The sequence below is a fragment of the Myripristis murdjan genome, chromosome 12 (genome assembly GCF_902150065.1).
Source record: "Myripristis murdjan chromosome 12, fMyrMur1.1, whole genome shotgun sequence".
Classification (NCBI taxonomy): domain Eukaryota; kingdom Metazoa; phylum Chordata; class Actinopteri; order Holocentriformes; family Holocentridae; genus Myripristis; species Myripristis murdjan.
The window spans coordinates 20,526,941-20,548,706 of NC_043991.1; the positions used below are offsets into that span (position 1 = coordinate 20,526,941).

At 40.8% G+C, this 21,766-nt stretch overlaps 1 protein-coding gene across 4 annotated transcripts in view; it reads right to left on the reverse strand.

The window, feature by feature from the left end:
• Positions 1 to 21,766, reverse strand: part of LOC115368779 (nipped-B-like protein) — a 41,197-nt gene that overhangs the window by 16,054 nt on the left and 3,377 nt on the right. Inside the window, exons 3-21 of one of the 4 annotated variants that reach the window (XM_030065110.1) lie at positions 20,719 to 20,884; positions 19,519 to 19,619; positions 15,386 to 15,494; positions 15,117 to 15,268; positions 9,704 to 9,849; positions 9,522 to 9,615; positions 8,862 to 9,386; positions 7,461 to 8,753; positions 6,165 to 6,284; positions 5,409 to 5,591; positions 4,103 to 4,174; positions 3,927 to 4,016; positions 3,715 to 3,815; positions 3,499 to 3,585; positions 1,696 to 1,927; positions 994 to 1,145; positions 807 to 887; positions 557 to 657; positions 69 to 198 (exon numbers count right to left, since the gene is read on the reverse strand). In XM_030065110.1, the coding sequence (XP_029920970.1) occupies positions 69 to 198; positions 557 to 657; positions 807 to 887; positions 994 to 1,145; positions 1,696 to 1,927; positions 3,499 to 3,585; positions 3,715 to 3,815; positions 3,927 to 4,016; positions 4,103 to 4,174; positions 5,409 to 5,591; positions 6,165 to 6,284; positions 7,461 to 8,753; positions 8,862 to 9,386; positions 9,522 to 9,615; positions 9,704 to 9,849; positions 15,117 to 15,268; positions 15,386 to 15,494; positions 19,519 to 19,619; positions 20,719 to 20,884 (3,935 nt within the window). Of the gene's footprint in view, positions 1 to 68; positions 199 to 556; positions 658 to 806; positions 888 to 993; positions 1,146 to 1,695; positions 1,928 to 3,498; positions 3,586 to 3,714; positions 3,816 to 3,926; positions 4,017 to 4,102; positions 4,175 to 5,408; positions 5,592 to 6,164; positions 6,285 to 7,460; positions 8,754 to 8,861; positions 9,390 to 9,521; positions 9,619 to 9,703; positions 9,850 to 15,116; positions 15,269 to 15,385; positions 15,495 to 19,518; positions 19,620 to 20,718; positions 20,885 to 21,766 lie in introns of all 4 variants that reach the window. The other 3 variants (XM_030065107.1, XM_030065109.1, XM_030065106.1) reach the window with 3 other exon arrangements.

Here is a 21,766-nt window from a genome sequence, read left to right on the forward strand (position 1 = left end):
ACATCTTCAGTTTTTTTCGCCAAACAAATTTGACGTTAGGCATGGGTTAAATCCTTGCTTCTTCTTACCTTCTTATCATGCTTATCCTCCGTGTCCTTTTCAGAGGGGAGCTGCACCACACACTGGATGAGCTGAAGAACCAGGGCTGTGACCATTTGGATATACAAGGCCTCTCCATCCTCGTCACTGCTGTTTAACCTAAAAGAACATAAGCCATTACCACCCCTACTTTCATTAAGCCATGGATCTCCATTAGAAGTGATTTTGCCCTATAGGGACGTTGATATGAAAAGAAAAAAGTAGTTAGATTAAACATAATGTTAAAATAATCACTTATACATTTTTGTACTGTAACAATTTCTTGTGAATGAAATTACAATGATATTAAACTATCTCTCATTGTGATGAGGGCCGCTGGAAGCCCCCCAGAGACCCCTGGTGGCCCCGGACACCAGTTCTGAAAAGCACCACACTAAGAAATACAGAAGCCTTCAATAATCATACATGTTAATTTATGTAATTTTAAAGAGTGGACATTGACTGGAGATGTAGCTACCTAAAGTTCCTGAGGCTGCGCTTGCTGGTGGGTAGTCTGGCCAGCGAGGTGAAGATCTCTTCAAGAATGAGCTGTCTGTGCTTCTCATAACGAGAGAAAACCTGAGGAACAGCACAGGGCAAAGCACCATATCAAAACACAACAATCAAGAGCTCACACAGGGCAGATCATATAGCACAAGACAGCTGATTCATGACACATTGCTGAAATAGTTCCAGGACCTGGGATGGCCCTGCCGCAGCAGACTTACCGCTGTCACTAGTTTGATGGCAGATAACTGGAGTTCACTGACATTCTCCACAAAAAACGGTGTGATGCCCATGGACGACACCTAAATGTGGAATGCAAAAGAAGTCAGGTATAAATCACAGTTGAAGGGTCAAAGATTAGACGGAGCCATAAACCCGAATGAGCTCAGGCCAGGGTGAGACTCTCACCTGGAGGATGGTGGTATCAGTCAGCAGCTGGATCTCCAGGAGCTCGGACACGCTGCACACGATGTCACACACTTTGTTGTAGAGCCTGACCACCACCTTCTGCTTGTGTGTGGAACACTTTGCTCTCTTGCCTTTTGAATTAGGCATGCCACCTTGATGAGTACAATAAAAAAATAATAATAACTAAAAGATAGGTGGGAATGTGAACTATTTAATCAAGCACAGACAGCAGAACAGCAAGAATTTTATCAGTGTGGCACAGGTAGTTTAATTTTGCTGATGAAATAGTGTCCACACTTTTTCAGATACTAGGTAGGAGACAGTAGACTCTACTGAGGGATTTAGCATCAGGAAGACTGTGACCAGAAAAATGTCTGTGTACAAGTTTAACCTCAACAAGTCAAACAACTCAAGTTGTTCACCACTTTAGATAACAACTGGTACCCTCAGAGGTTTGAGGAATCTGCATTGTTTTTTTAATTAGCAATTTCTTGCAGTTACTTTAAAGGAATACTCCAACATTTTGGGTGAAATAATCTTTTACCAACTTAACCAGGCTGAGACAAGATGTTCAATACCATTTTCACCTCTGTACATCCAGTTCCTATGGGTAGCATTTCATGTTAGCTTAGCATAAAGACTTTAAGTCTATGGGAGGCATTAGCTTAGCTTAGGAGGAACAGTATGAAGTTGTTTGCTGACCTCCATGGGGGTTCGCTCTGTAGACCGGGTCGTACTGAGGGTAAAGAGTGTTTTGCAGATGGAACTTGGTGTACTGCAACACCCTCTCAATCACATCCTCTATGTAAACGGCCTTTGGCATGCGTGGGGAGGTCATGATGTTGAGCGCAGTCAGACAGGCATCAGCAGACCTAGTCACTCGCTCCATGATGAGGTCACACCACAACCGCTCTTCATCCATGGCATCATTATCCTAGAAATTCCAATAAAAACACATTCAAAAAATTCCTGCAACAGTGTAATCCGTGGATGGGCAACCACGTGCTATGAAGTGACAAGGTCTGAACGCAGCGTAAGCCAGTTTCAGCCTATATGCCTATATAATACTTGACAGGTCAATGTTTCTGTGGAGGCACACAGAAAAACTGTGTGTGCGCACATTCTGGACACAATGACAGATTTAATTTTGGATGGCAGAGCAGTCATATGTTCTGATGGTATTTCAATTAATTCTTTATATCCCACATCAAATCACACAGACTTCTATTTATAATATCCCAGAAGAACATCTAGGCCTTAATCATAAATGTGCTGCTGTCTATAAGCAGCTGTGGTGCCAAAGAAATTCCTCTTTATTTACAATGAAATTTCATTATGGGTTTCTAAGCTACATTTGCCAATTAACAGACACATTCAAAATGTTCAGCAATCATGCTGAATGTCAAAGGTTTCTAAAAGCGTTTGCAGTGATGGTGCATAATGATGCATTATAGCTGAGGTTTCGGCCACGGCTTCACCACAGGTTGCACCCGCTGTCTGACACCTCACATCAGGAAATGAGAAAGAATCATCTGTCAAGTCTGTTCATAAGTCTGTTATTTGTTTTGCGTGCAAAATGTTGAATGCCTGGTTATGTTCACGCTTAAAAAAAAAAAAAAAAACACAACAGAACTTCTTGTTTTATTTCCGAAATGGCTGAAATATACTAGAGGGCACTGGGGGATTTTTTTTTTTTAGTATCTCAAAGAATAAAAGCTCTAAAAGTTAAACTGAACAATGTGTTATTTTCATGGAATGGGAGAGAAATGATGACAAAGGAAGGGCTTCTTGAAAAATAAAAAGCTGATACTGTTGGAAGATGAGAGATTCAAAACATTCAAAACAGGCTGTAGGCAGGCCAAGCTATTGGCAGGCCAAAAAAAAGGCTCATTTCTCTCCCTGAATGGAAGAAAGGCAGAAGAGGCAACATATCAGAGTGACTGTTACGCAGGTGTTAAAGCACCGATGTGCATCCGTGTGACCTTTTGAAATTGGGACAACCTCTCATTTCAACCTCTGTCATTTTCATCATTACTGTATCTCAGTTCTTGAGAAAATAAGATCTTTAGGTGCTGTCATGATACTGATGGAGGGTTTTCCTCAGAAGAGAGAATCAGCTTTGCCCAAAACAATAAAAAAGGAAGAGAGAACTCTCATATCCGTTGGCCCTGGTGGACACACCCACTGTAGTGTCTGTTTTGTTGAAAATCTGCATACCTTCAGTCCTCCATAGCACACGGTTGCCTATCCATGGTCTAATAAAATGACCGGCCAATTCATAAATGGACAACAAGAAAGAGTGCTGCAAATAGTTTTTTTTTTTCTTTTTATAGAGAGCTACTAGAAAATGAAGCACACAAACCATATTCCACATATAACAAAAAAGAAATAATTAAATAAATTAAATAAATAATTTATCATCATTATTATTATTATTATTATTATTATTATTGTTACTATTATTCTTAATGAATAGCTGGAGGCCGGAGGAGACTGACAACTTACATGATTCATTAATGTGGAGAGTTTGGCCCCATCCTGAATGTTCTTCTCCAGGATGTTCAAGATCTTTATCAGTCTGTCAGATGGAAGCTGTAGATCAAACAGACGATGGGTTTGACTTCAAATTTTTTTGCGAATCGATGGTCTTTTTAACAGCTCGGTACCGTCAATAGCTTCTGAACATATGACCACGTCACAGTAAACCCGTGCTGCTCTCACCTTGTTGAAGATGCCCATGGATTTAATCTTAGCAGACTCGCTCCCCAGCTCACTCAGCTGGTGCTTCCCAAGCAAGAGCTCTTCAGGGATCTCATCATCATCTGTGTCGAGGAACAGAAGAGTTAAAATTATGCACATTTATCAGCTCAGTGCTTTCAACGGTGGCCTCTGATGTTAAGAGGGTTTGAAACTGTACAGGATTTAATGTTCACCTGTAGCGGTGAAGTCCACATCCTCGAGGTTCTCCAGAATGTTGTCCACAGTCACCATGAATCGCTTAAATGTGGAGGAGTCCATCAGTTCTGGTAAGTGAGCATCAACAAGCATTTTAGAAATCTGTGGGGTTTTTTATAATGTTACAGTAGAATCTAAGGTGGAAAAACAATACCCTCTGGTGTCAGCTTGGGCTCATATGCCTTCCTCTTTTTCTGTTTCTCCTTTTTCCTCATTTTTCTGGCAACTGGACAAGGAAGAAAACATCATCAAAACCTTAGTCAAATGCTAGACAGCCATAATTAAAACCTCCAGAGCTGAATGTTATGCAGACAGGGGTGTTCTGTACTAATGATGCTATCCTGGGAAATCAGCCTGGAAAGGACTGAATAACATGAATGACAGCTGTCAGAGGCACAGAAGAATGAAAATGTGCGTGGTCTCATCTTCTTGGCACATTATGAATGAGTGAATAAGTGAGTAACTTCAGGAAAGAGCCTAGTGTGGCTTGCATGGAGCTTTATTTGAATTGGACTAGAGCCAGCGTTTTAATTGCAGCGTCCATCGTATTACAGTTATTATTCATTCAATAAGGAAAAGACAACAATATTCATCACGGTGGAAATTAATTTAACATATAATTTCACTTTCAAATGTGTATCTTCTTGCTGTTGAAAAATGGAGGCTGTGTGAGAAAGGCGTCACGACGGACAAAAGAAGGAAGCAAATTGATTATTGTAGTTTAAGCGTTTTTATATTTTCATTTCTCTTCAAAATCCCAGTGGCGTATATCAAGGGCTTCCGAAATGCGTGACCAATTACAAGCTTTGAATGTGCAACGCGCACCCATGTCACCAAAACAAAAGTGAAGACAGAGAAGCACAAAACTCCAGCGGGGAGGACAAGCGAAATCCTAAAATGCCCATCTTTGGAAAAATGAAGCAGTGAGCAAAGCATAGAAGAGGGAATAAGCTGAACATTAGAGATGAAAATGCTCCTCCTGAGACTCAACATGAAAATATTGTTACTTGGAAAATGGATCATTGTCTGTCATGGGAAGGGACTGTGGTTTTAAACCAGATGACAACAAACATGTACAGATTGTATGTGCGGTATGTCGTGTAAGATGTGGCTCCGTCCTTATGGAGCAAAATAGTAAATATTATTAAAATATTTATTTTGTACTCAAGCACCAGAATAAAAAGTGAGGCAGTAAAAGTGAAAACACTTAATAGCTGATGATACTGGGAAAATTACTGCACTGAAAAAAGAACAGATTAAGGTACAAAAGTGCATTAAAAAAAATTGAGCCCTGCAACCCACATAAAGAAGTGCAGTTAGTAATCACAATATTTATTATCATTTTTACCATTTCTGAGTAGCCCTACTCAGACTAAAAAATGAATGCATAATATTTGTATGTTCTGTGCAACCACTTTGCCCTTTGAATCTCTATTACAACCTGTGCAAACAAGACTCACCATCACTCATGCTTGGGGCGGGAGAGTCTCCGTCTGAGTCCTCTGGGCTGCGTTCACGGTAGCGGCTACTGGACCCCCGGCGAGCGTCGGGAAATCCTCCACTTCGCCGGTGCTCTTTGGAGCCTCTCTTCTCCTCTTGCTCCCATGGCTTGTCCTGATCCTTTTTGTGCCTTTTCCGTGCAGCTGAAATGATACAGAAAGGTTAAGTCAGAGATAGAGGCAGCATCCCTGATCTCCATGAAGGCTGCAGCTCAGCTGGACGTGGGGAGAGAGTGGTTGTGTGAGTGCACAGGGAAAACTTTTTCCAAACTAACACATTTGTATTTTGTTAAAGTAAGGGACATTTGATACTTGTCCAAATGCATGTGGAATTTATCCTGCTAGCAGCTGGTGAGCTAAACAAGTAGCTGTTGTTGCTCATGCACTCAAGCAGTGAGGAAAATCAGTGAATGGGGAAGTGCTAGCTGCAACTAGGAGGCATAACAAAGATGGGAACAGACAACTCCACAAACTAATCAGAACCACTGTACATTCTACACAGCCAGGGAAGTCTCCACCAGCTATGAAAGTTTAGTGCTTCTTCTCTCCCAGACTAAATCAGGCATTTGGTGCTGTGTTATCGCTCAGAACCTGTATTACAGTTGCATGGTCCGATTAATGCTATGAAGTGTAGACAGAAAAGTAGGCTTCCACATTTTATAGTATGAATTTCCTACATATTGTAAATTTTAAGGACTGCTGAGGTTGGGTACTCACACTCAGTCACAGAGTCATCATCGTCTTCATCTGAGTCCTCGGCATATTTGGGTGTCTCACTGTGCCTGCTGTGCCTGCGCTTGCACACGTTCCCCCTGTCACTCATGGTGGAATCTCTCTCTGCAAATGAGGCAAATGTTTTCTCAGACAAAAAGACAAAACCAGCCACTCACTGGTTTGACTTTCAACACTGAATAGCAGACAATGGTAGGACAACAGTAACTCAACAGCTTGACACCAAAGTAAAAAGAGAATGCCTATTCCTTATCATTTGCTGCAGCTGTAATGATTTCAGAGATTGTGGTAAGGAGTGGTAAATTAGAAATCAGGGTCCAGATGCATAAAACTCTGTGGCTTCATGACTAAAACTATTTGTATGGACAAAGGCAGAAATACACATACGCATTATTTTGTCAGATTAATATAAAGCTGTGCATACACATCGCTGTGTTTTATAAAAGTCAGTCATTGACAGTTTGCAGGCATGTGGTGCACGAGCCTCTTTTCCACTTCCACAGTTAGCCATGAATCTTAAAATACACAACCAGCCATCTCTATATCAATTCACCGCCTGCTCCACCAGGCTTTGAACAATTAAACAAACAGGAAATACAAAGTGCCCTTTCACCAACTGTGTTGCACCTCGAGGTTCTCAAACAGCCACAACAGCTGTCATTATGCACGGCCGTGCAGCTCTTTATACCAAATTCATGACATGGAACTGTAAACCACAGTCAATGGTGATATCTCAGAAGCATATTCATGATTAGTTTGTTGCGCTCATATCTAAACTGACATTACAAAGTGTGTCACAACTAAGGATAAACAAAAAGAATACGAACAGCCAAGTAAAACGTTGACTTTGACTTAATGTAATTTAAAAGAATGCTAAAGTTTATAACCCATATGTAATTAATAGTTACCTCAATAAATGTCCTTTTGATTATTATTTTACAAATCTGTGTAAATGCAAAAAAAAAAAAAAAAAAAGAAAGAAAACAACGCATTCCATCTCTCATCTTATATTTTATCTGCACCTCATCACATCACCCTCAGATCGCTTGAGAAAAACATGTGGACGCACGGTCTAAAGAATGTGTGAGGTTCTCTTTTTATAAATGCCAGTTTATGTGGGTTTATGCATGGTTTTCGTGTGTACACTTCTTTTATACATATGAACCCAGGAGTAAATCATCACTTGTACAATACAGCAAATCAAAAAAGGTATTACATAACACAACTATAACTCCCTTATAAGATCCTGCACATGTTAAATGAACATAAAGAAAATCCTACCTTTCCGTGATTTGTCAAAGGAGGAGCAGTTCCTGGACGTGGAGCTGTTCCTGCCTTCTCTCACCCTAATGATCTTCTTTACCTCATCAACAGTGAGTTTCTTAAGCACAACAACAGGCTTAGCTCCTTTGTTCAAGTTCTCGACTAATGAAACTCTCTTCAGGCTGACCCGAGGCTCAAGAAACTTTGCTCCAGCTGGATCCTTATCCCTCCCATCAGACTTTAGTTTAGGAATCACAAAATTCTTCAAACTTCCCGAGTTGCCGCCCAGCAGGTATGGGGGGAACTCTACAGGTTTTGCCTCCAAAGATGGCCGCTTGTTTACATCTTCGCGTTTCCTGTTACTATCCTCACATCCCTTCTCCTTCTTTTGGGGATTTTGAAGGATGGAAGTGTCTGTCCTCTGGCGACCACTGTGATCTGCTGATCCTCTGTTGTCGTGCTTCACTCTGGGTTTGTCAGGCTTAGTGTGCTCGTCAGGAGAGTGTCTGTTCCGGTTTTCACCAGACTCAGTCCTGTGTTTCCGTTCCCTGACTCTATCCTTGTCTTTGTCCTTGTCCCTAGTCCTATCCTTCTTCCTATCCCTATCCCTATCCCTGTCCCTGTCCCTATCCCTGTCCCTATCCCTGTCCCTATCCCTGTCCCTGTCCCTGTCTCTGTGCCTGTCCTTGTCCCTGTCTTGCCCAATTCTGGAGTTACGCTCATCCCTACTTGATGACTTTAGGGACTCTGAATGGCGGATACGGGATTGGTCACTGTGGTGGTGCTTTTCTTCTCTGTGGCCAGAATCAGAGCGGCCATCATGCTTCTGTCGTGGGGCGTCAGTCCCTCTGCCATCGGAGTTTCCCTTGCTGTTGTCAGATTTGCTTTCATGTCGGTGCTTTGAATCCCGCCGGTTGTCTTGCTTGTGTTTGTGGATTTCTGGTCGGCCATCTGAGCTCGGCTTCCTGGAGTTGTCGGTGCGGTGTTTAGTGTTCCCCGGTCCTCTTTCTCCATCTTTGACTGTTTCTCCACCTGTCTTTGATTTTAGATGTCGTAGACGGTCCTCACGCAAGTGCTGTGCTTCCAAGGCCACTTCTGGCTGTCCTTTACATCTGCCAGCATGCTGTAGATCAATACTGACCATCAAAGCAGGCCGATTGGCACCATTACTCGCAGCACTAGCCTCCTGAGGTGTCAACTTGCTGCCCACGTTGCCCCCTCCTATACTAGGCCCTCCACTGGCCCCAGCTGTGCCCCCAGCTCCAGGTTCCTGAGGATACGAGTCTTGCTTCCGTTTCTTCAGTGGCTTGTCTGCAATGAAGAACACTGTAGCTTAGTTTCTCTACAAAAACTAACAGACTGAGCGTATGAAAGAAATGCTAGAAGGCACAGGGCAAAGGCGGACACACAGAAATTCACCTTTATCCTGAACTTCTTTAGAGCACCGTTCCCTCTCGCTGGCTGACTCACGTTCTATCCTCTCAATCTCAGCAAGCGCTTCCATCTCAGCGTCATCATACACAACCCCACTGATGACCCCAGACTGCTTGGTATTTGGGTGAGCAGGAGCCTGCTGACAACCTGCCTGCTTCCCAGCATCTAACCTGTGCGACGAGGCCTGTCCTGTCCTTGACAACTGATTATTGTTCATCAAATCAGCATCATGGTTTAATTCGTCATCTGCCCTAGGAGAGAGTTCTCCGGACTGATCCATCTCTGAAGACTTCACTCTGGATAGTTTTAAAGTCAGCTTGGCAGAGTCTTTAGATGGAGACCTAACAATGTCATACAAGGCATCTTTGTCCATCTGCTCATTTTCCTCTTTACTCAGTTTTTTGTGCATCTTTTCACGGTCAGCAGAGACAAGAGGCAGTTCAGGAGCTGCCGAGTCGTGTGGTGATATGTAGGGGGGCGGAGACTGCACAATAAGAGGAGGTCTTGACCCTGCTGAAACACAAATAACATTCAAGGAATATGAGTACTGAAGAATTAGGCAAAACAAAGAATGAATTGTGGAATGATTTATTATTTTCGATTCCACAAAATAAAGAGTAGTTGTTTATTATTAAGGCAGCTTACCTTTGGTGGCGGTCCCCTCACCTTCAGCAGGGGAACAGACAGACTGTGGCGATCTAACTGGGAAGGAGGCTGCCCTCATGGTAGGGTCACTCTCCTGCTGAACACAAGATATTCCTAATTATATTTTAGTGCCACTGGCTGTTGACACTTACTTATTGAGGTACGTTGTTTCTCAATATTACCTCATTTCCAAGTCGTGGGACCATGTTCAGGTAGTCTTCGTTGGAGCCTGGTCTCGCATTATGATTGGATGAGTTGTTTGATAGCTGTCCAGAGACCTTGTTGTCATGGACAGTCCTCACACCACCAGAAACCAGTGGACTGGCAACTGAAACAGACAGGAAAAGAAACATTTCTGACTGATTTGTGCAGTAAAATTGTAGAAATGATTTGTTTATATTTCCTTTATTCTTATGTGCTGTGAGCATCTAGAGCGATGCTTCATTTAAATCAAAGGGAAATCCAATAACAAAACACAGATTACTGCTGCAACAAAGACTGCCAGTGCAGCAACATCTTGAGACATGCAAAAGAATGGTAGTTTAAAAGACTTTTAATATTCTGTTTCTGTCTCATAGCTTTTAAAAAATCAAATCAAATCAAATCAAATCAATAAGTATTTTGCCACTTACCAAAAAAACTTTTGGAATTTTATACATTATGCAGGGCTATTGTGTTGGCTTATGTGTTGCACTTGACAGGATTTCTCTAACTCTCTTTCTCTCATTCTATTTTCACTCCACCATGGCAAATCACAGGTGAGGGAAGCATCATACTGTTCACACATAGCAGTAGCTGAGACAGGCTGATTCCCAGTGTCTGCAGTCTGGTGCCCTTGCGGACTTGTCTTAATTTTTACCAACAAAGTTTTAATCCACCATGTCTGCAAAGGCACAATCAGACATGCTGAGATTTGGGATCAAATCGAGCAGATCAACAGGATGGGGAAAGTGAAAACTACAAATAGGCATAGCTAACTATCAAGTTATATAACACTTCTACATACAGCAATAATCTCTATCAATTTGTGTTGTCACATCTATCTGGTGAGCTGACAATATGACAGTCATACCTGACAGTGTTGCAAGTATTCAGGCAAAGTCTGCAATGAAACATGGACTGTTGTAGGCAGACAGACACAGAGCAGAGTGCAGGCAAACAGCCACATGTATGGCTCAGTCATTTAAAAACCTTTCAACGCGGCTATCCAATCAGATGACCCCATTCAGCTTTTAACTGACAGCTGCAGCGAGTAGTTTTCTGTAAGGCAGTTAAATTACTTACGCCAAGGAACCCTGTGATTCTGAATGAATCTTACGACATGCTCACTGTGACACAAATCTAACTCAGACCCAGGATCTGCTTTGAAAGGCCTGCAGCATGACATTGTCTGAGACAATTTAATTATTTGTGACTGTGATGGGCCCTATGATTCTCAATACAGCCAATAATGCACAAACACTGGCCCATGAGATGTGAGACAGATGCATTCTTTATCAGCTTTAGAGGCATTTGCAACATAAAGTTTTCAGATCCAGCCTATTATGCTTAAGAGACAGATGCACTACATCAGTTTCCTTGTCAAGATCAAGACCGGCATAAAGTAAAACCACTACACAATAATGTAATGAAACAAGTTTCCTCATCAGCTTGCTCCTTGTCACTTTATTTCCTTGAAAGGGGAGCATTATAAATGGGTTAGTTCCACAGGCTGCTTGTACCTATTTGCTAGCAAACCATAAAAAACATGGCCAGCTGACTTTATCTAAAGCACTATAATCACATACACCTGTCAGTCAAGATTAAAAAAGAAAGAACAATTGCTTTTCTCCAAAATTAAGTAGTCTAATAATGTAAAGGCAGCTAGAACAAAAGGTTATAAGGTAAAAATTGTTCTGTGAATAGCAAAGAGCCACCCAACTCCCAGCTATATCTTGTTTATATATGTGAGGAATCCTGTTGGATGGCCTCTCGTCATGGTCAAAACACAAACATAATAAAGTATGGGAACATAAAGTATGGGAACATATAGGAAAGGATATGGGAGTAACTTTTAAGTGTCTGTCTTATTAACATTCTCCACGTTGAGTCAGGCGGTTGAATAACTGGTTCTATAGTGTTAAGGTACATTATCATCCACAGCAAATAAGAGTTCAGTGAGTTCCAGCTCACACAAAGAGAACAGCTAGGCTTGTGCTCCATTTACACAAATGTATATTTACTGCAAATGTGTTGCTCATGGTTAACTGCTAAAAAGTGCTGAAGGAAAGTATCTTCCATTTTTTGGAATGTAATTGGAATATAAGTGCTTCTCAGAGCAAATACTCTACACTAACAGTGTAGAGTAGAGTTATTAAAGGGAGCAGGGAGTTTCACAGCCTGTTGTGGGTTATGAATTAACTAAATATCCTCACCTACAGTGACAGCAGTGTGTCCAGTGAAATGAAGTGGTGATCAATGGCAACTTGATGCCACGCCATGGTGATCAGTGGCATGTGTGCATGTTAGCTTTGTATCAGGGTTGGGCAGCCTCATAATTTTTTATTTAAATGTCAACTTCCTGTTTACAGACACTGTTACTAACACATGCAAAATAGTAGAATTAAAGTTTGACTATGGTTTTCATAACTGAGAGTGTGTTATTGTCACACTGTTATTGTTACACACTGCTTAGAATATTTATAATTAATATTATACATCTTTATACAATGACTAACTTTTTATTTTGTGTCGGCTGTGCCTATATCATGGTAGTGCAGCATACACAAGCATAGGAAACACTGTTGCTAGACAACTGATTGATTTATTTTGCATCCTGCACATTTATCATGTATCATGCTTATTGTGTTCAACGTTTATTGCTTTATGAGATTCTTGTACTTAGAGATTTTCTCCAGATGTTTATAACACAAATAGTCACAACAATTTTTTAAAGCACTGTGGTCCATGATTAAAAGATTTATATTCAAATACTACCATATTTACACACCCTATTGTTGACAGACACCGCTAGACAACCCCAGCATACAGACATGTATTGCTACTCCAAGCCAGACATTAACTGAGGCTTCATTGACACAACTGGACAATAAGTCCAGCTGTGATGGAACAGAGAGGCTCCTACTGTTAGTCCACCAGAGGCTGACTGAGGCAGACACATTGCCCTGACTGGCCCACTGACGCTACATGGGAAAAGCAGCGAGGTTGCTGCCCCATGCCTGGCACAACTTTCGCGAAGGAGATGCCAGTCGCAACATGTATAAGGTAGAATCTGGTGAAAGTGGACAGAATTGATCACATGGAGGCAAATCTCTGATAGACATGCTACGCAACCCAAGAGGCCACTAAACGTCCGGTCAAATGTGCCCACATCCCTACCATCATGGGATGGTCCAGCCCCTCTAGGTCAGGGTCACACTGGACGTTTGGAAATTCGTGGTGCTGAAATCCATATTGTACCTAATACCAAACAACACTTTGTGGGCTGGGCCATAAGCTCACTGATGTGAATGTGTGGTTGCAGATTAAAGCAGGCCATCACTGACAGAGTATGCAAACCTAGCAAACCTGCCTGAGAAAACTAAAGGTTAAGTAACACACTGGCACTCAGATTTGTAAAGAACCACAGACACCAACAGCTGAGTGTCACAGTGCCATCTGATGCCAAATAACTTTAATTAAGTTATAAAATTAGATTGGAGAATCCCATTAGATTAGATTATTATTTGCGCATTCTTAAATAAAATCTTTCAATCTGTACCATAGTTTACCGTAGACTCTCTTTTTTGCCCAGGGCACCAGAAGCCTCCAAGATGGTGTCATAGTAGAATGCATTCCCCAGCCTCCACGCTACAAATAAAAGAGATTTTCTAGCACAATGGTCCCCAACAGACATGCATACAAAGGCACAGATGCATACTCACGCATATACCAACGCAATAACTTTTCTTCATAGTCGCCTGTTGGGCTCGTGACCCTGTGTTTTTGCAGCTGGGTTGGCATTGTTTATGTTTGGGTATCACAGATTTCAGATATCACACATTTTTTAACTGATTAGCTTTTAGCCCTCAGTGTGATGCAAATATAGCTCTGTTTCACAGGTTGCACAAAGTTTGCATTTCATTACATGAACAGGTAAAAGCCTGCCTCTGTAAACTTATGAGAAGAGGGCAAAATGAGGGAAAAAAGCTCATTTTTCAGGCATTCTCGTAGCTGAAAAGATCTAAAAGCTATTCAATAGTGGGTCAGATCTTTGTGGTTTATCTGCCTTTTATTTACTTGTGCCAGTGTGTTGAGACTGAGATGGATTGTTACTAGCTCTGCAATGTTTCCAATGCTTTGTTTTGCCCACAAGACTCCGTACATAATTGCTGACCAAGAGGCTGTGCAAGAGCAGGCAGTACAATCCATGTCCAAATGACAGTGGCAATGACACTCAACTTTTTAACTACATTTATGAAGGGAGAGGTGGCAAAGCATGTATGTCCCAGTAATGCCCAGCTTCTCATTCATAAAGTTACAAGTTGATACTTGAAAGCAGCCTACTACAACACAGTCTTCTACTGCCGGACACTGAACAGCTTCATAAAAGCAGCTGGATATGAAGTTGGAGTACCTTGCTCAAGGGAACACTGACAGTTGTTATTCTGGCTAGAGAAGAGTGTTTCTCATTCTGTTTTACCACACAAATTTAAGAGATCACAAAAAAGCAGTTAAAACTACCCGGACATATAGTGGATTAACGTTAGAAATTACAGGAGGTGCAAAGTAGGGGGGTGTGTTAAAATAAAGTAGAAAACCAGGGAGTGTCAACAGCGCTGTGCAAATCACACTCATGTCTCATGACATTACTGCATCGTATCACTTCATAACCGAGCAGCACTGGAAGCTCTGTCTGCATAACTGTTAAAGTTGGCACTGCTGCTACTTGTTCCACTTCTCATAAACTATTTTCTATTCAACTCTCATTTCCACTCTACATTGTCTATTTCATTGTTACTGTAGACAACATTTCAAAATGATATACTCGAGCTGCTACTACTACTTACTTTACTTCACTACTATATTTAATTTTATATTTAATATATTTCCTTCAATTTTCTGCAGCCAGTGGGCATTTATGGCCAAGATGACCTTGAGCCAGCTGCAGAACAGGACAGGACATTCTGATTTGTACATAGACAGTGTACAAACATTTTCTTCCTTTGTTTAAAGACATACTCATGTGTACACTCTCTTACAGTCCTTTGTTGATATGAGTATGAACTAGGGGACAATAAATGCACAAATTTTCCTCGTTGCCACGGCTTAGAACAAATCTTGGCATAAACACGTAAATATGCGGTGAGTCTTTCATGCAACCAAGTCAGCCAATGCAAACAAAGGCACATGATTGCCAACAAAACCAAGAAAAACTGAGGAAAGAAACTGTCTTCAGCCAGCAAAATGATACAAACCACAAAGTAAAAATGCAGAAACTTTTCCATGACTTTATTCCACATGAAGGTGTCACAAGCTGCCTGGTCACAGACCCATAAAACTTTGAAGTACCCGTTAGGAGCAACATCGGCAAATGTTGACTTTTTTGTCACTCACCTTGCTGAATCTGTTGGTGTTGAGAGTAACTGGGTGGGTGATTGTACTGCATGTAGTTTGCAGGGCTTTGAGGTGCATATGGGCTGGGCACAGGGCTGTTCTGCTGGGGCACAAACCGTGTGCCTGACCCAGACTGTGACGAGGCAAAGCGGCTGTAGAGCAAGAAGGCGAGGGGAACACACTTATGTGAGAATTATAATTTCAAACAGCCCTTGTAGAATAAAAGATGTTTTTGCCACTGAGACACCTGCACGTTGGCACTTCCCTACCTGGAGGGGCTGTGTGGGACAGTGGTTTGCTGATAGTTTGATGCTGGACTTCCATGCACAGGATTTTGAGACATCTTGTACTGTTGTATCATTGGCTGCTGCATTATACCTAAGAGATAAAGAAAGAGCACTGATGACAGAAATATTAACGTAGGAGTCATCACCTTCATTGCAGTGAATTAATAAAAAAAAGGCTTACTTGACCAAATAATATCTGTTCCAATATTTTTTCCTTGCAAAAACGATACATTAACCTGCTTATTGGCCAATACCAAGTACCGATCTAATACCATAGTGTTCGAAAAAATGTAACAATTGTACAATGCTAATCCTGTATGGGTGTGATATGATTGAATCTAAAGCCTTGCATACTGTGCACATTGCCTTTTTACTGGTGGGACTTTTATACTTATAGTGGGTAAACTCAGGCAGGATTTTTTTCACCTGCATTCAGAGCAAACATGGCCACAGCAGCATAAAAAATGTTACACAGTGAATGTGCTAAGTGAAAGAGAAGCACGGGCCCTGGCAGAGAGAAAGAGGGAGACAGTGAGTTGCAGTGAGGGACCACTGTACTGCGGTAACTGTATACAAAAAAGTTAAGCCTGAAGTTTAATAATAAATTACGTGGTATCGGATCAGTGCATAGACTCACATAATCAGCGATACCCAACCCAGCATTTTAAGCTGTAACGGAGGCATTTTCGATATTGGTATCAGAACAACTCCATAGTGATGGTATGGAGCTGCTATCAAACCAGCGTTTGCTAATGTCAGAGCAATATTTACTAATATTTTGGATTCAAAAACCCCCAAACGTTCAGAATAAATGCAATAAACATAACATCATCTGTAAGCTTTTCCAGTCAACACAACAGAGTCTACTTACTAGTGTATAGATAATGTATATTTTTACAACAAACCAATGATCATTTAAAACGATCTCTAACAGCTAAACCCAACAGTCAAATTACATCTCAAACTCAAACGCTCAAAATACTGTTCCATATCTTTAATTAGTTGTTAATCACTTACGTTGCGTTGCGTTGCGTCCAGGTTACGTCATTAGAAGTGGAATAATAGATTTTGTTGCCTCAGTCTGAAAGTACTCTTGATGTGTTTTATTTATTCAAACTCCTACACCAAAAGTTGTATTCATAAATTTAAAATCAGCCATAAACAAACTACACCAAATATTTCTCATTTTATGTACAGTTGATTGTATTACAGAATTGATTGTAAAACAGGTTGTATTGCAAAAATTGATAATGTTGATTTTTAATACCTTGAGCTGCCAACATCAGTATATTCCCTATATTTACAGCTTATGTTGACACATGCTCACAAATTGCGATGCTAAGTGTGAGATACTGGAACCACCCAAAAATCCACCTACTTGTAATTATGATGGGAAAATTGAAAAACAGTTGCCCAGTTGGCAGTCAAAATAACATGTTTAATACTGAAAAAAAAACAAAAAAAACATGCAAGTTTCAAGCAGTGGATAATTGGATATCAAATGCAGGCATGTCTCATGACAGCGTGGGTGTTGTTGTGTTGAAAAGACATGTTTTTTAATGTGGGTTGGCGATAACACCGGTCCCATGTGTGTCCTCCCACTGCACTGAAGCTCTGCAGTGAAATAAGGCACAAAATTTCATACACTATCGTCTTGATGGCAAAAGCTAAGAAAATGGGGCATGGCTTGAAAATAAGTGGAATTAACCTTTAAAATATGTGTTTTGGTTTCAAGCTAAGACATGTCTCCGTGAGTGACTGTGGTGCCAATAATATAATATTAGTACCACGTGGTGCTACACTACTAGAAATAGTGCTCTTTTTCATTTAAAAGCATACCAAGCAGGATTTCTACTTTTTTAACTTTTCACCACTTGCCTTGTGTTTGGGTCATTTCAGTGCAGGAATCTTTTTTTTTTTTTCAGTCAGTCTGTGTGTGGGCTGTGTCATGGTATGTTCAAGACAACTGGGAAAATTCTGACACTCAATTTCAGACTCCCCACCTCAGAGTACAGCTGGGTGATATACCAATATTATATCGATATCATGATATGAGACTAAATATTGTCTGGAATATTGTAATATTGTGATATGAAAGTGTTGTCTTTGCCTTGTTTTAAACAAGGAAGGTATGAACACCAGGTAGGTCTTTCTACTTTCCTTGAATTTAAAGGCTGCATTAACGAAAAGAAATATTACCAATGATTGTTTATCGATAATCTCTTCTGTGTGGATATCTTATGAAAGTGCCATTCTTAGAGTCATCCGTTCACAGATACTGTAATATTTATTTTTCTCCATTTCGCCCAGCCCTACCTCAGAGCATTCGAGTGTTTCAGGTAGAACAATATGGGCCCTGAATCTAAGCTGCATTTGTTGGACTGCTGCCAGAGCAGCAAAAGCTGTTACTCATTTTTTGAAAAAAAAAAACAGATGAAAATGAGAAAAAAGGCATAACATTTTTTTTTAATTTTTCATATTTTGTTTTATTTATTAATCATGTTGCCCTATATGTTTGATGGAGCTAAGCACAAACCCAAACTTTAAAGTCGGCTGAAAAGCTTAAAACACACTGTTTTTGCTGTTACCATCCATTATGAATGATTAACGTTTACAGACATCACAGGACGTCCATGTTGAGGAAGTCTCAGCTCACATGGGAACTCAAAGAGGACCGTTTTCAAATAGGAATTACAATTTGGATGGGCATTCAAATGGATTTTTACTATTCAGAGGTAAAGAATGCTTCCCAGATTCCCCTGGTCTTTAAAGTAATATGACACAGATTTACAATTAAATAAACTCCTGCTGCAGACATGGCTTGTTTTTTTTTATTTTAAATAAATAAATAAATAAATAAAGCGTCAACTTGGGTTTGGCTTTTCCAGGCTGGCAAAAATTAAAAGAATGAGAGAGAATTAGGGCTGCATCTAATGAATATGTTCATTGGTTCATTGTCAATTAATCTGTCCATTATTTTTTCCATTAATAATTTTATCTTTAAATTGTTAGAACTACTGAGTGCCCACAATAGCCAAAGTTATGCCTTCAAATTGCTTCTTTAGTCTGACCAGCAGACAAAAAATAGATTATTTTGTACTGACATGGAGAAAAAGGGAGGCCGCTGCATCTATTTATCATGCAAACTGCACTCCATGTTAAACCGCTGATGATAAAACAGCTGATTATTTGCAGTCACCACTGCAGTTTTTTGTGAATAAAACCAAGACGTTTTGCGAGTTGCAATAGAGTGCGGGACGACCTCCTTCTCTAAATTTCTACATTTGCTGCTCTGAATCTGCAGACAGATAACTCAGGTGTGCTGTGTGTTGTTTGTTTGCATTTTGTAATGATATGAAACTAAGAAAAGCAAGAAATCCTTAGCATTTGTGAAGCTCCTGTATAACGAGCAAATATTTAGACTTTCACTTGATAAACGACTAAAAGATGAATCGACTACCAAAATTATAATCGACTAGTTTTCTGTCAATTGAATGATCAACTAATCGTTTCAGTGCTGGAGAAGATGAGGAGTGATGCAGGGACGGTCTGTTTTCTGCTGGACAGGTAACTGGTTAGCCACGTAGTCGAGCTACAGCAGCTAATGTTTGCTGGTTAGCCTGCGTGTCAACATGGCCGCAACAATTTGTATGAACATCCAGAGGCAAAACATGCACCAAAAGTTAGTGAAGGACTACAGGACCCTCACTCTTCAACAGCGGTAGCTTTTGCTGACTGCCATTGCTTCTTGGGTATTAAAATAAAAATGCCCACTTGTACTTGCCACTCAAGATTAGGCCTAAGGTCATAGAATAGGCGGTATGAAATTTTCACTCAATTTCCTGTCACCTTAAAACCTAACTAATCTCAGACCCTATCTCAGAGTCATGCTAAACAGTAAACAATTAAGCCACTGATGAAATGAAACCACCCCAGCTGATAATCCAGCCAAACTGCAGACAGCTGATATGGGTGACCCAGGAAATGCTCAGGAGAATAATTTATGACAGCCAGGAGGGGATGTTTAGGCATGCACCAAGCTCCACTGCAGAGTCAAAGGCAATGTCTCAGTGTCTCCTCCTTACCACCCCAAGCCCTGTATTGGGTTGGCATACTTTTCTCCCTGAAGATTTTAGGATTCCTGGACAGCACTGTTTGCAGAAGCACCGGCATGTCGCCCTCCGGGTCGTCATTCCCCAGGTTGTCCTTCAGCTCTCTGGAATGCAAGGAGAGGAGGGGAGTCAGAGGGTTATTTACACACTTCACAAGGTAGTCGGCCATTATGCATTCAGTCCATAGTGACAGCAGCAATGTTATGTGACAGTGTCATGGCAATAGGCAAGATATAAGTACAAGCCCTTAATTGGCTTACAATGGCACCCTAAGCAACCATTATAAAATTAGCCAATGATGAATTACATTTGCCACGGTTTAAAAAAAAAAAAAAAGTCTTGGTGGATGCTTATTGGTCTTTGCAGATGGTCAGAACTTGGATGAGAACCAACACTACCAAGCAGAGCAGTTCATTTAGAGCCCTGAAATTGTTACAAAGCAGAATTGATCAGACTGGAGTGCTGGCAAACAAACAGTCTCAACAAGGATTTTCACTTCAAAACTCAATTTACAGACAGTACAACTTTATAAACCCGCAGGCCTTTTCTCTGACATGTTTGTGCTACACAGGCTTATCTGTACTACAATACAACAATATCAGCATGCTCCTCATGTTGTTAAGTCTGCCAGCTTGGTGATGCTCAAACATTGGAATTTTAAAAAAAAAAACAATAGTCATTTAAGGAGACCTTAGATGTTAGACACACATATTCTTCACAGTGATCCACACACCATGAAAATATAGGTTGATCCAACACAAATTAACTTCTCCTAAAACAACTCTCTGTTTGTTTGTTTTTAATTCAGAGTCATGTATTTCAAATACACACAAAACATTGTTTAAATAAGACAGCTTCAGAGTTGCTGTAAGGTTTATTGTTTCACTTTGATGGGAGCTAGGCTAACGACACCCATAGACTTCAAGTCTTTATGCTACGCTAACACATAATGCTACCCACAGGAACTGAACCTCTGGACATACAGAGGTGAAAATGGTATTGAACATCTTGTGTCAGTCTGGGTAAGTCAAAAAAGGTTATTTTGCCCAAAATGTTGGAGTATTCCTTTAAGATTCTGCAATTTGCATATGCTTATACTTTTTGACACTGTTCAACAGGAGATAAAAAATAGTGTGAAGAACAGCACTATACACTGGGTACAGCAAGCTTGTGTGAAATAGTGTGGAGCAGTGAGGTACTTACATATGCTCGGTGGAGACCTGGTTAAGGCTGTGTGCCAGCTGGGACACCAGGTTCTCGTCCCGGCACCCCAACAGGCTGCTGACTTCTTCAGAAATCCTCCCATTGTACAGGAGACTTTTAGCAGTAGTGGCAGGAAGAGGAGAGGGCAAGGGCAGTTGGTTCAGCACTGACAGGATATTGAAAAGATGAGTTACAGTGGGTGGGAAATGCATGGAAGCAAAATAGGCACAATTCACATGATAACACAACAAAGATTAGTATTTCTTGTGAAAACATATAACTGGCCCATTCTATTTAGTAGTGATGCCAAATGTCGAAAATACAATACTTTGTAGCAAAGAATCCCAAAATCTGGTAATCAACTAGCTGTCATAAAACTAATGACAACCAATGATCAGGTAACAAGTTAACATATAACTAACTGATTACACATTTTTTTAAATTATCTTTATTCTCACTGCTTTTTACTTCAATATAAACTCTTGTCTTTGTATATCAGCCAAACATACACTACATGGACAAAAATCTTGGGCCACCTACACATTTCACCTACAGGAGCTTATCTGACATCCTATTCTAAATCCATAGGCATTAATATGGAGTTGGTCACCCTTTGCAGCCATAACAGCCTCCGCTCTTCTGGGAAGGCTTTCTACAAGACTTTGGAGTGTGTCTGTGGGAATTTTTGCCCGTTCATCTAGAAGAGCATTTGTGACGTCAGACTCTGATGTCAGACCAGAAAGCCTGGCCCACAATCTCCATTCTAGTTCATCCCAAAGGTGTTGGATGGGGTTGAGGTCAGGGCTCTGTGTGGGCCAGTCAAGTTTTTCCTCACCAAACTCAGCCAGTCATGCCTTTATGGACCTTGCTTTGTGCACTGGGGCTCAGTCATGCTGGATGAGAAAAGGGCCTTCCCAAACTGTTCCCATAAATTGGAAGCAGAGAATTGTTGAAAATGTCCTAGTAAGCTGAAGCACTAAGATTTCCCTTCACTGGAACCAAGGGGCCGAGGCCAACCCCAGAAAAACAAACCCACAGCATTATTCCT